General features: G+C 45.9%; 1 protein-coding gene across 8 annotated transcripts in view; it reads left to right on the plus strand.

The window, feature by feature from the left end:
• Positions 1-1,546: 1,546 nt before the first annotated feature.
• MYO9B (myosin IXB) overlaps positions 1,547-14,711 on the plus strand; it is a 41,700-nt gene continuing 28,535 nt past the window's right edge. For all 8 annotated transcript variants that reach the window (XM_069877962.1, XM_069877963.1, XM_069877965.1 and 5 more), the window contains exons 1-3: positions 1,547-1,561; positions 7,503-7,612; positions 10,237-11,130. In XM_069877962.1, coding sequence (XP_069734063.1) covers positions 10,294-11,130 — 837 coding nt within the window. In that variant the 5' untranslated portion in view covers positions 1,547-1,561; positions 7,503-7,612; positions 10,237-10,293. The remainder of the gene's footprint in view (positions 1,562-7,502; positions 7,613-10,236; positions 11,131-14,711) is intronic.

A 14,711-nucleotide genomic window follows, 5' to 3' on the forward strand; every position in this document is an offset into this window, starting at 1 on the left:
CCATTTTGAGCCGCGCGCGCGCGCAGCGCCACCTCCTCCCGCCCCGCCCCGCGCGGGGCCGCGGGCGCGCGCGCTCCCCCTGTCGGCGCGGAGGAGCGAGAGCCCCGCACGGCGGGACTGGGACCCGCGGGGAAGCGGAGGGGTTAGAAGCCGCTTGAGAGAGCGAGCGACACGGCTCAGGGCTGGGCAACGCGAGGCGGTGGCGCCCATCGAGCACAGAATCATAGAATCACCAGGTTGGAAAAGACACACCGGATCATCGAGTCCAACCATTCCTATCAAACACCAAACCATGTCCCTCAGCGCCTCATCCAGCTGCCTTTTAAGCCCCTCCAGGGATGGAGACTCCACCACCTCCCTGGGCAGCCTCTGCCAGTGCCCGATGACCCTTTCCGTGAAAAATTTTTCCCGGATATCCAGTCTGAACCTCCCCTGGTGGAGCTTGAGGCCATTCCCTCTAGTCCTGTCCCCTGTCCCTTGGGAGAAGAGCCCAGCTCCCTCCTCTCCACAACCTCCTTTCAGGGAGTTGGAGAGAGCAATGAGGTCTCCCCTCAGCCTCCTCTTCTCCAGGCTGAACACCCCCAGCTCTCTCAGCCGCTCCTCGTAGTCACATGCAGCCGCACAAGCATCCTTCTCTTCTAATTGGAGAGATATGGATTTGACGGGTGGACAGTTTGCTGGAAAAGAAACTGGTTGGATGGTCACATTCACGGAGTGGCGGTCAATGGCTCGAAGTCCAGATGGAGACTTGTGACAAGTGGATTGTGGAACAGATCATAAAATCATAGAATAACCAGGTTGGAAGAGACCCACTGGATCATCAAGTCCAACTGTTCCTATCAAACACTAAACCATGTCCCTTAGCACCTCGTCCACCCGTCCCTTAAACCCCTCCAGGGCAGGGGACTCAACCCCCTCCCTGTTCCAGGGCCCAGTGACCCTTTCCAGGAAAGATTCCATCCTGCTGTCCATCCTGACCCTCCCCTGGTGGAGCTTGAGGCCATTCCCTCTCGTCCTGTCCCCTGTCCCTTGGGAGAAGAGGCCAGCTCCCTCCTCTCCACAACCTCCTTTCAGGGGGTTGTGATGAGAGCGGTGAGGCCCTGGAACAGGTTGCCCAGGGAAGCTGTGGCTGCCCCATCCCTGGAGGGGTTCCAGGCCAGGTTGGATGGGCCTTGGAGCCCCTGATCCAGCGGGAGGTGTTCCTGCCCATGGGACTGGATGGGCTTGGAGGTCCCTTCCAACCAGAACTATCCTATGATTCTATGACTCTCTAATCCCATTATTCCATGATTCCATGCCTCCACCATTCCCTTCTCCAGGCTGAACAGCCCCACCTCTCCCATCCTCTCCTCCCCAACCACCTCCTCCCGCCATGACGCTGCTTCGCGCCTCCCGCCTCGGCGCGCGCCGCGGGGAGGGGGTGGGGGTGGGGGTGGATGCGCGCATGCGCGGTGCGCGCTCGGCGCTGAATGGGCGCCGCCCTGCTCCGCCGCTACCCGGAAGCGGCGCCTCGGCGGGGCCTGTGGCGGGGCCGGCGGCGGCGCTTCACCCCCCGGCGGAGGTAAACGGCGGCGCGGGGCGGCTCTGAGGCTGGTGCCCGTTCTCCTTTTCCTTTCCTGCCTTTTCTCTAGGCGACAGGGCTCTGTAGCTGCGGCGCCTCAGAGGGAGCGCGGCTTGTCTCGAGCCGGTGTGGCGGCTCCGGTGGGCGGGGAGCCGTGGGACCCCGCCGCCTTCTCGAGGACCCCGGGAACCGGGTGATGTGGTGGCCCCGGCGCACCCCCGAGGAGCTGGGGTTGGTGTGGTGGGCGCTGTGGGGAGGGGGGAATCCGGTGAGCCTTTGGACCCCGCCGCCTCCCCAGCGGGACCGGGTCTCGTCCCCCGGGGCCGGTGTGACCGAGCGCTATGGGGCCCGTGCCCCCTTCCCTTGAGGAGCTGGGGCCGGGCTCCGTGGGGTCCGTGCCCCCTTCCCTTGAGGAGCTTGGGCCGGGCTCCGTGGGGTCCGTGCCCCCTTCCCTTGAGGAGCTTGGGCCGGGCTCCGTGGGGTCCGTGCCCCCTTCCCTTGAGGAGCTGGGGCCGAGCTCTATGGGGTCTGTGCCCCCTTCCCTTGAGGAGCTGGGGCCGGGCTCTATGGGATCCGTGCCCCCTTCCCTTGAGGAGCTGGGGCCGGGCTCTATGGGATCCGTGCCCCCTTCCCTTGAGGAGCTGGGGCCGGCCTCTGTGGGGTCTCTGCTTCCCCACAGAGCTGGGCTGGGCGCTATGACGGTTCTTGCTCCATATCAGCAGAGCTGGAGGTGCCCTGAGAGCAGGAGCTGGGCTGGGATTCCTCACCCTGGAGCCGTGAACCCCGACTTTAACTCCTGCCTTTTGCTCCCTGTTGTTCAGCCAGGCAGTGTCCTCCTTTCTCATTCACATCTCTGACTCCATGGTGAACAGCCCTTAATCTTTTCTATAAATCTTAACGGCGTCTTTCAAAAAAGATCGTCAGGATGATCTTTTCTTTCTTTGTTTCATTTTGGGGCATCCCTTGGCGGCATCAGTGCTGCCGCTGTGCTGAGGTTGTGTGTTATCGCAGTGACCATCGCTGTCGGGTTGCTGTGTGCCTCCGGCCACCTCTGTCTTGGTAGCGCTGTGTCTTTTTGGTAAGTCTGGTTTTGCAATCTCTGAAAAGCAAAACTTTTCCAAGCTGGGAACATAATTTTTTTTAGATGCTTGTAGACCCAAAGTGGCAGTGAACGGTCCTGACTCGTGACTGTTGTGACTGTACGTATGTGTGACCCTAATGTGAGGTGACTCTATAGTATAATTTTTAACCTTGTTTTCTATTACTGTCAGTCTATTGGTGAAATTCGTACCCAGCTTCGTTTAAGAGGTCGTGGTTGTGAAAAGCAAGAAATGCTTGGCATGCAAATGAGTGTAGTGTTCTCTGATTTTGCCCTCTGGAAACGGTTGGCAGTGTAGGAAAGGGCTGGAGACGATCTCAGGCTTCTGGCAGATGCAATTAGCCTTTCCAAGATGTCATCAGCATCCTCCCACGTTGCTCCTGGAGGAAGATTGGTATCTGCTTGTCTGCCTAGCTCTTTGTAAATAAGAGTAACTTAGGGGACGTGGGTAACTGGGAGCTCTTTGGTTTCAGGTCTGTTAGCTGGAATACGCAGCAGAACTACTTGCCCTGAAGTCAGTGTGAGGTAACACTGCATTCCGGTTTAGTAGATTGCTGTCACACCCAGCAAGTTTTAGTAAGTCATTGGTGTCTAACTCCGAGTCTTGTCAGGAACAAATGGATGTAATACAAGGGAAGCACTATGGGGAAATTCTAACGCATGTTTGTGCTCATACTAGCAACAATATTCATGCGGGCACTTTAGAGAGGAGTTAATCTTAATTGGTTTTGTCTTTGAACTAACAAGGAGATTCTTTATCTGCTCTACAGTTTGAGTCCTGTAGCACGATCTGTGCTTTTCAGGATGATGCATCTTAAGGCCATTTCCTTAATCATTAGCATTTATTTATTAACATAAACCTGAGTGACCGCAGTAATGCACTGGAACTGTTGTGGAACGGGGTAGTTTGGGTTGTTTGATTGTTTGGGTTTCTTGTTGTCACGCTGCTTGAATGTTTGTCTCAACAAAAAGCTTTTTCAGTAGCTGGATGTTGTTGTTTCTGCAGTGATAGGGCAGTGAAATGCTTCTAGAACTGAATAATTGAGGAAGAGTAAATGCAGCTGATGAAAAATTTAAACGAGGTCCACCTAGAAAGTAACGCTTTGTCCAGAATGGGTTTTCTGACGAAGAATGATTCAAACATTAGACCTCTTGAATAATCCTGTGTGTGAATAACTGTTTGACTCACACGCACGTAGTTCAGTATTGCTTGGGCTAAATATGGCCTTTCCTCAGCGCGGCAGTAAATGCTGTGATTCCATGTCTTGGGCGTTTACAAAGGGAAATTTCCTGAAAGGTGCAATGGTACCAGCTATCTCAACAGCCGAGGAGAAGAGTAAAAGATTATGACTCAACAAAAAGTCTGTGGTTCAGTATTTCTTTGTGAATTTGAAGGTGTTTATTAATTTTAATTTTTAAGAAGCAAGACCTGCTTATCCCAATGTGAAGAAGTAAAGCCTGAGATGCTGATGAGGATGTATTTTTTTCAATAGATGGCTCTTTCAGTAGCTGATCTGCCTTCTGAAAGACGTAGGAGTGTCTTTATTTCAGAAAATGGGAATTCAGGGGTTTTGTCTCTGGTATATCATGTTTTCTTGGTGTATCAAGTGACTCAAGTGTGGCCCGTGGAGTTGCTTTTATCTCAGCTTTATTGTACTGTTTGTATCTGATTACCAAATGAAACCCAATGCAGATACTAGAAAAATCTGCCCTTCCTTTAAAGACCAGCAGTGTTTAACAATAAAATTGTTCTTAAAGATGCTTTTTAAATGTGCATGTTGTGCTGATGAATGCCTTTTTTTTTCCTTTCCAATTCACAGAAAAATTCAACCTGAAGTTTCTTACTGGTGTAAATGCAGCATTAGGCTAGTGAGGTTTTGGCTTCCCTTGTTGACAGCTGTAGTGCTATTAAGGATTAAATTAAGAAAACTACAAAAGGTGGTGGAACAGTCTCCAGGGTTCTTCTGGCATACATCTCTCGCCTCTAACACAGGGTTGTTTGGATTTCATTCCTTGTTTTCTCAACAGGGCCTTCATTTCCTTTGAATCATACTCGAGCGCACACCTCTACCTCTGACGTCGCGGTTTTGTAAGGTAATAGAATGTTGTAGACTGTTAGTGTCACGGTGAGCCCGATAAGGGATCAGTGTTAAATTGTGCTCTGAGTCACTAAGAGGAAGCAGAGGTCTGCACTGTGGGTGCTGTGAGGGTGTAGGTTGGGATCAGGGTCTCTGGGGAGCAGAAAGAAGGAACCGCCTGCAATGGAGGTGATTTCTCTGGTGTTTTTCTTTGTTGAGTTACTTGCCTTGCAGCCCGGCTTCTCCTTCGTTAGGCTGGCTGTGGCAGCACCTTCTCTGGCAGGGTTGATGACATAAAGTAGGGATAAATGTGATGTAAAATTGCATGCTCCATTCAGAACAACTCCTCTTGAAGGAGAGAAAGGTGAGAGCTTTTTGTTAGGGAAAATCGAGGGTCTAAAGCTGTTCAGCTCAGCAGAAGATTTTTTTATGATCGAGAAAAATATTGAGTTGTTACCAGAATACTCGGCGGATTTCAAAGAATCTACAAATGTCTGGAATACTGGGAAAAAGTAGAAATTATTTGTGCTGCACTAACAGCTTCTGCTGTTAGGCGAGATGAGGGCTGAGGCCTTTGCCTTACCTGGAACACACAGCTAATCGTGGACATTTTGAGGTGTCCCTGTAGCTTGTTACCTTGCTGGAAATCCCTTGCTTTGGAAATCAAGGATAAGTAATAGCTGAATATTTTCAGTTTGTTCGGACAGAGGGGTCTCTCTTGAACGGTCATTGGTGATGCTGGTGATCAGGGACTTCAGAGGCCAGTTAGGTGTGATGTGTTTCTACGTTTGTGTTGAAAATTACTTGATGAACAGTGGGAGATGTGGGAATCTTTCCGTTTGAGGAATGTGGCACTGGAGAAATGTACATGAAAATGTGAAGAACTAGGATATTTTAAAGTTAGTCTCCAACAATTTTGCTGTAATGGTAGCTTTCCCTTTTTAGCTCCACTATGATTCACTGACTAAATATGTGGCTTCAAATTATGGCCTTATTTAAACTAAACAGATCCCCTGCACTGGCTGGGGTGAAGTCCTCTCCTAGCGTTTTACTACATTAATAAGTAGACAATGTTGACTTTAGTGCATATTAAAAAATTATTTGGCTTAATGGGGGCTTGAAATGCTTAGAAAATACCATCAATTGACCATCTAGAATTGGAATTTTGTTTTTTCTATTTCTGTTAATGTTGTCTGAGCAAAAAATAGTATTACAGATTGATGATAAATTCTGTAGCCTACTATGTTTCTTCTACAAAGCATAGAAGTGGTTACCTGTGGTGTTGCCCTACTTGATGATTTAAGTGGCAATATAACCAACCCTTCAGTGATGGGCTAAACCATCCAGCCATGTGTTCACAGAGATTATTGCTTGGTAAGCCCCATGGGGGGTTATTTTTTTTTTTATAAGCAACTGAAAGCACTAACTGAGAGGTAATATAAAAATAAATATGGCATTAGACTGTTACCTTGGGAGCTTGTGTGTTTTGTAGGTAATGATGACGTACTTAGTATATTTTAGTGCTGTGAAGTTCTACGCTTGTGCTACAAAAAGGCTTGTGCAAAGTAAAACGTTTTAAGGAAACAGGAGGGAGTCTAAAATGAGTAGATGTGCACCCAGTGCCAGCTTCTGCCTCCTGCTTATTAAATTCACTACCACACGGCTTTGTTTTTTCCCATGCTTTGGAAAGGACCTTCTAATAAGTAAGACCACTGAAAGGAATTGGGGTAGCTTTGCAGAATTTCCATCTACAAAACAAACTTGACAGTGGTGCGAGACTGCTGCTTTCCCGAGTTTGCTGTTTTGCATGCTGAACACGCTGGTTTCATTATTACCTTCTGCTCTTGTATTTCTCCTTTTTTCTTCCAGTATTCTCTGCACCTGAATTCAGGCTGGTGCTTCCCTGATGAGCCACATTACAGTGATTTCAATTGCTTACAGTTTTTTCTCTAAACAATTGGAGATCACAAAATCAGAAAGAGCCATCTAATCATCTGTTCGGACCACTCTTGCCATAAATGAGGTGGTGTTACCTTATTAAGAGGCACATCTGTGACTGGGGACTGTCTGATTGTCTAAAAAGCACTTTAGCAATGAGGCCCTCTCTGTGGTGTCAGTTTTGCAGTGTAGTGTGGCCTTCTGGCGATATTTATGTCTTGTGTTAGCCTGAGTTTGTCTGGCTCTGAATTCCAGCTGCTGCCTTGTGTTCTGGCTTTGTCCTCCAGCCTGGTGGTTGTTACCAAACTCTCCTTCCCCACGCAAGGACTCGAACCCTTATCAGTCTCTTCCTTGTGTTTCTTGCAGACAAAGCTTCAGACTGTTTTGCTGTAAGGGGGTATTTTCTGTCAGATTTGTTGTTACAACTCAGCTTGACTGAATTTCTTTTCGAGGTGATATTTGGTCCCATACCTTTGGAGCGCAAGGGTTATGCAGCTGCCTACTGAAACGCTTATTTAATGTTTATCTGGGGGTTACAAATGCTGTCACGCTTGTGATATGATGCTAGAATACCATGTTCAAAAGGTTACTCACTGTGGTTTTCAAGCCTATTTCAGGACAGGTCCCATTCCATCCCTGTGGTATGGAAATTTCTTTGATAAATTTGAAGTTATAAATCTATAAACTGAGCAGAAATGTTTTTAGCATTTGTTTTCTTGCTCCTGTGCTACTGAACTATATAACTGACCTAGCTTTTTGAGTCCTTGCTGCCTTCTCCATCTCCCTCTGACACATTCTTTACCAATATCCCTTTTCTTTCTTTCAGAACAATCATGAAAATATTTGCTTTGATGCCAGGAATGCAACTTCACTAGAATCTTATCCTCCAGTTGCTTGATGGTATCCTCTCCGTAGTCGAATACTGGGACTCATTAGGTAACCAATTTATCATCTGTTTGGTGCAAGCTCCTTGCTTTCATATTTTAATTTGTGGTTCAAAATATCATTCAGTATGAAGTCAGAGGTTGATCACTCTTGGAGCAGTATTATCATCAAATAAGTTTGGTATTCTTTCTAAGAAAAGCATAAGGAGTTGGAGACCAGCAGGTTTACCTCAAACCCCTGTTTGTAATGACTGAATATTCTTATTCTGGTTCTTGGACAGAAGTCTCTATGGAGAGTAAATACATTAAGGATCATGTCTGCATGTTTCTTTGTCAGAAACCTGTCTTTTTCAGGAGGAGAGGTCTCTCTCTTTCTGGTTTTATACACATCTGGGCAGCACTGCCAGCTATCACGTTGCTGCTGGCTGTAATTGGCCTGGACTTTTCACCAGTAGGGAAGAGGCCATCTCAGTTCTGCTTCCCTCTCTGGATGGGGTAACATGGGAGTCTCCAGCAATATACCAGGTTATCTTGTAGCTGACATGAGATGAGAGTAGGAAATGCGTTTTAGCAATGCGAGAGGTCAGCTCCTAGGCTCAGCTCTTCTATGTGAGCAAGAAGTCGATGCCGCATTCTGTAGGGTGCTGTTTTGGTGAAAATGCTTACTGAGGGGACTTCCTCTATTGCAGCAGACTGGGTGTCTGAAGCTGCTTGCTGGGAAGAGAGAAGGAAGTCTGCCCAGCACCGTCTCCTTTGCACTGGCTGCCCAGCTAGAGAGGAAAATGGTCAGTGCTGTTCTTTTTTTCTGGCTGCTCCACATTCATCTTCTCCCTGAGCAGCAGTTTCTACTGAATGCTAGGGTCATTTGAACTTTTATAGACTAAGGGTGCTTCACACCTGTGTAATTACCTTCGTGGTGCTTCAGAATTAGCCACTGGTCAGTGATAGTTACAGGAAATGGGGCTTGGAGCTCATTGGTCCATCCTTCTGTCTGACCAGGTTCTTGCAATAAGCTCTCCTGAATGAATGAACCATGAAATTTAACAAGGAACAAAAACTATCCTGGGAGGGATCACAGAGCTTGCCCAGTGACTTGCTGTGGTTGTCTCGCTGTCTGTGGCTTGCTCAGGCTTCCTTTTGATGAGCAGCCACTAAAAACGATCCGGCTTGCATAACAAAGCCTTCTGTATGCTTACTACTCCCTTAAGGCACAGCTCTCTGCTCTGAGGCCCTTGGTGAGGCACAACTGTCTCATATGTTTCTGTGCAGTGATTCATTGCTTTCAGTAGAAGTGGCAGCTAAATGCTTCCAACTCTTCTGATTTTCATTTGAAATGATTGCTCTCTGTGGCCTTACGCGAGTTCCTGTGCAGTTGGGTAGTGGCAAAAAGCAACTTCATTGGCATTTCGCTCTCTTTTTTTTTTTTTTTTTACAGATATTCAGCATGGAACTGTGTAATTAGAACACTTTGTTCCTTAAACAAAAAGTGAACTGATGTTCAGGATGTGAGGCTTAACCTACTGTTGCAAGGGGTACTTCATTTTCCTTCTTCCACTGCTAATAAACTGTTTAATAAAAGCCATGTAAGCGAGCTTGGTCGCAGTGATTGGGGTGTTCCAAGCAGCAGTGAGAAAGATCTCTGGGAAAGGCACGATGACTTGGTCGTAGGGAGGAGTTTGACTTCTGTGAGGTTGATGTTGAAATCCTGGCCTGCATTGGGGCTGAAAGGAGGAAAAAGCAGTCAGAATTGATGATTTTTGAAGACTTGTGCGTATCAGGTTCCTGAAAATCAGCAAGGAAAGAGTTGTTGAGAGAGGTACAAAGGCTTGTGAATTAAGTAGGTTATTGGGGATCTTGTTAGCTGAACTGAGAAGTAGTTGTAATGAGGCTAATTTTACTTTGTTGCCTAAAACGGAAGGTAAAGAGCATGTTCAAACCTTCCTGTAGCAAGGATGTGGTTGACTTGAGTGAAATTTGCAGTTTGTCAGGGTAAATTGTGTGTGTTGAGGACATCACTATGGTGTGCAGGGTTAGGAGGAGCTGATGGCAGCGTTTGCCCTGGTCACCTGTGGGCACTGCTCGTGTAAAACTGAGTGGGGTAAACCCTGCACCCTCCACGAAGAAAGCTCAGTTGAGGGAAATGAAGAAGACGTGTGGCTCTTGAAGTCAAAGCCGTTTTCCTCCTCATACCTCTGCCCTGTTCATTCTGCCATGGTTTGTGGCTGCTCTGCACCGCCACTGCGGAGTTAAGAAGAGATCAAACCCCGTTTCTACCTTGTGTTGCTTGTGCAGCTTTAAGGGAGGGTTTATGTGGGAGGATGAATAAATGTTTGTCTGCCAAACAGCAAAACGGGTCAAGGAAATGATCTGGGTGAAAAGTAACCTGGAGAAAAAAAGGAAGGTTTAATTTGGACGCTTATCCCAATTCAGTTTGCTCTGTGGCCGTATGGATGCTCGTGGCGCCACACCAGGGAAGAAGGGGTGGCTTGGGGGTAGAAGGAAAAGCAGAGAGAGGATAGATACTGAAAAACATCACTGCTGTGCATAAATAGTGCATTTGGATTTTAATAATTTTTAATAAATTTATTCTTCTCCAGAAAATAATACCTTGCCCCTATAGCTTTTGTACACATTTTTAAACACCTGACTTGTTTTCTTTCTCTTTATATTTTTTAGACAATGGGCACTGCACATTGAGCAGAGGTGGAAGACTGAAGCCCGTTTGGGGGCAGAATGAGTTTAAAAGATGCCGACAGTGCAGTTTGCCAGGCACAGGCAGCCTATAATCTTCATATTTATCCCCAGCTCTCGACAGAAAGTGCTCCCTGCTGCAAAGTGAAAGCAACCAAGGACAGCACATCTTCAGATGTCATCAAGGACGTGATAAATATCTTAAACTTGGATGTCTCAAAACATTATGTGCTTGTGGAGGTGAAAGAGTCAGGTGGTGAAGAATGGGTGCTTGATGTAAATGATTCTCCTGTTCATAGAGTTTTACTTTGGCCTCGTCGTGCTCAGGATGAGCATCCACAACAGGATGGGTACTACTTCCTTTTGCAAGAAAGGAACACTGATGGGACCATTAAATATGTCCAGATGCAGTTGCTTTCCAAGGAGACAGATGCCCGGCGATTGGTTGAAAGGGGTTTTCTTCCATGGCATCACGAGGACTTTGATGACTTGTGCAACCTCCCCAACCTAACGGAGAAGGCGATCCTAGAGAATCTCAAATGCCGCTTTCTCAAACACAAGATTTACACTTACGCAGGAAGTATTCTGATTGCAATTAATCCCTTCAAGTTCCTGCCCATTTATAATCCTAAATATGTCAAGATGTATGAGAATCATCAGCTCGGGAAGCTGGAGCCTCATATTTTTGCCATTGCTGACGTGGCTTATCACACCATGCTGAAGAAACGTGTTAACCAGTGCATAGTGATATCAGGTGAAAGCGGGTCTGGCAAAACTCAAAGCACAAACTTCTTAATTCACTGCCTCACGGCACTGAGCCAGAAAGGGTACGCGAGTGGTGTGGAGAGAACTATTCTAGGAGCTGGACCAGTTCTGGAGGTAAATTTATGCTAAAATTGCCTTCTGTGAAAACTGCTTCTTGAAAACCTCAGCTAAGTGCTGTTGGGGTCACCTGCTCGAGCCGAGCTCTAAATATCACTGAGGTGTGTTGGTGCTTGGCTGTGTTGCTCAGCTGCTTCTAATAGATTTTCCTTAGTTACCCTCCCATTCAGTTGACTTCCTGTTGCTTTTAGTTTATGTTTGACTTAACTTTTCCCCACTGAACACTGATAGTCTAGGACAGAGGTTACCTGCGTCTTCCTTCTGAAAGTTTTGATGGCATTTGAGTCAAATTGTAAGTAAATGTTTTCATAAAAAGACTGTTCCACTGAAACCCAATTGCTCGGTGCAGTCTTGGCTTTTTGTGTAAGCAAGGCCTCTGGCATCTTTGGAAACTTACTTTTTGAGGGAGTTGTTTCTTTTCTACAGCTCTTTGTTTTAAAGAGAGCCACTTTGTTAGTTGGGGAGAAAGTGTGAGTTGTTTTTGGCTCTTAATGGCTACAGTATTTCTAACAAAGCAAAACTAGGCATGTGAGAGGGGATATCACAGCTCTTGTGTTAGGAAACAGCAGGAGAAACCTAAACTGACCTTTTAGATTTCAACCTCTCCCTTTTACTCTCTCATCTGAAAGGAAGAACTCTGGAAGCTGGGATGGATGTAACGGTCACCTGTAATAAAATGTTGAACAGCCAGAAGCTTGAACACAGCCATTGCCATTTGTAGGTTTAAATATGCTCAGATGTAACAGCGCTTTCATTAAAAAGAGCTTGTTTTTTTAAGCTTTTAGATAAAATAGGAAAGAGCCCTTAAGTTAAATTTTAAAATGAAGCATTTACAGAAAAGCTTTCAAATCGCAGTTATAAAGAATGAGGAATATATGCAAGTTCTTTTTTGCCTTGGTTTCTGCTGCTTGAAAGAAGAAGTAAAATTGTCTGAGGTTTGTTGGTTGCTGGAGTTGAAGTTTGCAGCTCTAAACAGAAAACAGGAAGGGGTCACTGTGGAAAGCACTGTTTGATCAGCTGAGCTGGCTGCCTTGCTAACTTTAACTGTTTCCGACCCGTCTCTGTCGGCTGTGACACAGCTGGGTCTAAGCAGATAGGGATTTGGAATGTCATTGTATGAGAAATGCACACATCCCTTAATTCCAAATCAAAATTAATTACTCTGCTGGAGTCACAGGTAAATGTCATGTACATCTGGGCATGTTTAAGAGACATTGGTGGCTTTCTACAGTGAGGCTGTTTTTCCTTTGGACTTTAATTTCTTCAGACTGCTGCTGAGCATTTAGTAACGTATTTTATGAGGAAATAGTCTTGCTAGCTGGAAAAATGATGACTGAGTGAAAGCTTAGCTTACAGAGTTGCCAAATGGATTCTAACGTGGCTGTTGAAGTACGTACTGTCCATAGCGTGAAGCTCCTCTGAAATTCTCAAGGAATCTTCTCACTCTGCTTCTCTGAGGGTGTTGGTCAGTCGCACATCGAGTCAGTGTAAACTTAAAAAAACTTTAAGCAAAACTTAAAGGGGTTTGACAATAACATATAAAAAGTGGGAACATCTGAATCCTAAAACCTCTTTCAGCATCAAATATATGTTTTTGTATTAAAATTATTATTCATTGATTTGAAACAATGGAGAAAAAACTTTTTGTAATTTACAGAGGTGAAGATTTGTCTGGGCTGAAATAAATCCCTGGGAACCTGTGATTTTGGCCCAGCTCTGTTTAAGGCAGTGGGAATAAACTTCTCCGTTCACCTAACTTCAGTGCACATCAAAAAGAGAAGTAATATCAAATTGTGCTGCTTCAGATACTGCAGAGTGGATTCGGTGGACAGCAAAGCTTCCATGTTCCCCAGTGTGCATGCTCTTGTGCAATTCCAGTCACTGAGCGTAGTTTTAAAAAGCCGGGACTGATCCTGGTCTAGGGAGGAACGCACAGAGAGCTGTCTGCTTCGTGGAAGTTCAACTGCCAATAGACTCTTCTGTTGGAGTCGGTCACTTCTGGGTCCAACTGTGATGACTCATTTGGGTTTTTACTGAAGGGAACTGAAGTGCTGAAAGGAAATTTTTTTGAAATGGACGTTTCGGGGGATTTCTTGCAGGTTTTGTAGGGAGTCTAAGCTATTTGAGGATGTTCTGTTCAATGTTAATGTTTTATTTTGAGTCTTCATGAAAGATGAAAATGTGCTCTGGACTGAAGTCTGCTGCCCTGACTTTTGCGCTGTAGAAACTGGTTGCAGTTTGGCTCAGAACTTCCCCCTTTCAGCAACCTCTTATTTTCCTGACACCTCAGTAAAATGTGTCTGTTTATAGGCTGACCTTTCATGAAAGTTCAAGGAGATAAAGTGAACGTTTCTAGCGCAGAGAGGTGAGCACCTTTGGTGTGTTGGGGAGGTAGGTATATAATTGTATCGTCACATACTTGTTGAACTCGGAAACATTCCTCACAGAATCCCATTTCTGTTGGCTAATTAATCTCTGTTCAAATCGCCAAGTAATCTGCAGATAAACTATTGTTGATATTTAGCTCCTTCTTCACAGTTTCTAGATTTTGAAGAATGCAGTTATAGATGTACCAGGGCTTCAGCTCTGGTTTTCATTTGTATTTGCCATAAAAGCCTGCATATATATTTAGTGGGTGTAGTCTGTTCTCTCAAAGGGAAAGTAGTTGTTTTGGAGCTATTATCTGCATGTGTGTGTTTTAAGAGTCATAATCAGAGGAGGAATGGAACTTCCTCTTTCCAGTGGGTTAGATGTTACTATTTTTTTTTGGTAGAAATGTGCTGTTGTGTACTTTTCCCTGCTGCACACATCTCTTGGGGAAAGATCACCTTGTTCTTTGTACAGTCTCATCACGTGGATTGCCAAGACTTCCCCCGGACATTGGAGCTGCAAAATCCCCTGAGCACCGCAGCCCTGGTGTTAGTGAATTTTACAGCATGTTTGTGAAGACCACTGCTAAACCAGCTCCAACTCTGAAGCTCATTTCCCCTTCCAGGGGGTGGAAATTGGGTCTGCAAAACGATTTGGCACAGGAAAGGCTTGGTCTGCGCAGCAGTGGATCTGCCGTGGATGAGAATGGTTTGCACAGAAACCCTGACAGCTTTCTCAGGTTTTGGCAATCCTTATCAAAGAACTTGTGTTGATTTTCAGTTGTGTTCCTGAGGTAGATGATAGGGAGCACAGCTGTGGTGTTGGGGTTTTCTTTTTACAATAAATAAGAGGAGAATTTGGCTTTTTTTCCCCAAAAAATGCCTTTAAAGCTGTCCCTGTTTTGGAGTTTTGTGTAGCAGCTCTAGTTTATGCCTCCTGCCTTCCAAGGTGAGAGGATGGGTTGGATGGCTTCCTGACTCCCAGAATAGGGTGGCTGCACTCTGGTTCCTGCTGGCCTTGCTCTGCTATTTTTGACTCACTTGCTTTTCATAGAGCCAGTGTTCTGCATGGAGAGACGTAGGTTTAGGGATTTGTTTTTATCCATCTCCTTGTGGACTCCCAAGGGAAAATGGTGAATGGGTTTGGTTATAGAAACGGTTGTTTCTCTTTAGCTGGAATTCTCTCATCCCCTCACATCATCTGAATTT

Source organism: Phaenicophaeus curvirostris, chromosome 28 (genome assembly GCF_032191515.1).
Source record: "Phaenicophaeus curvirostris isolate KB17595 chromosome 28, BPBGC_Pcur_1.0, whole genome shotgun sequence".
Taxonomy (NCBI): domain Eukaryota; kingdom Metazoa; phylum Chordata; class Aves; order Cuculiformes; family Cuculidae; genus Phaenicophaeus; species Phaenicophaeus curvirostris.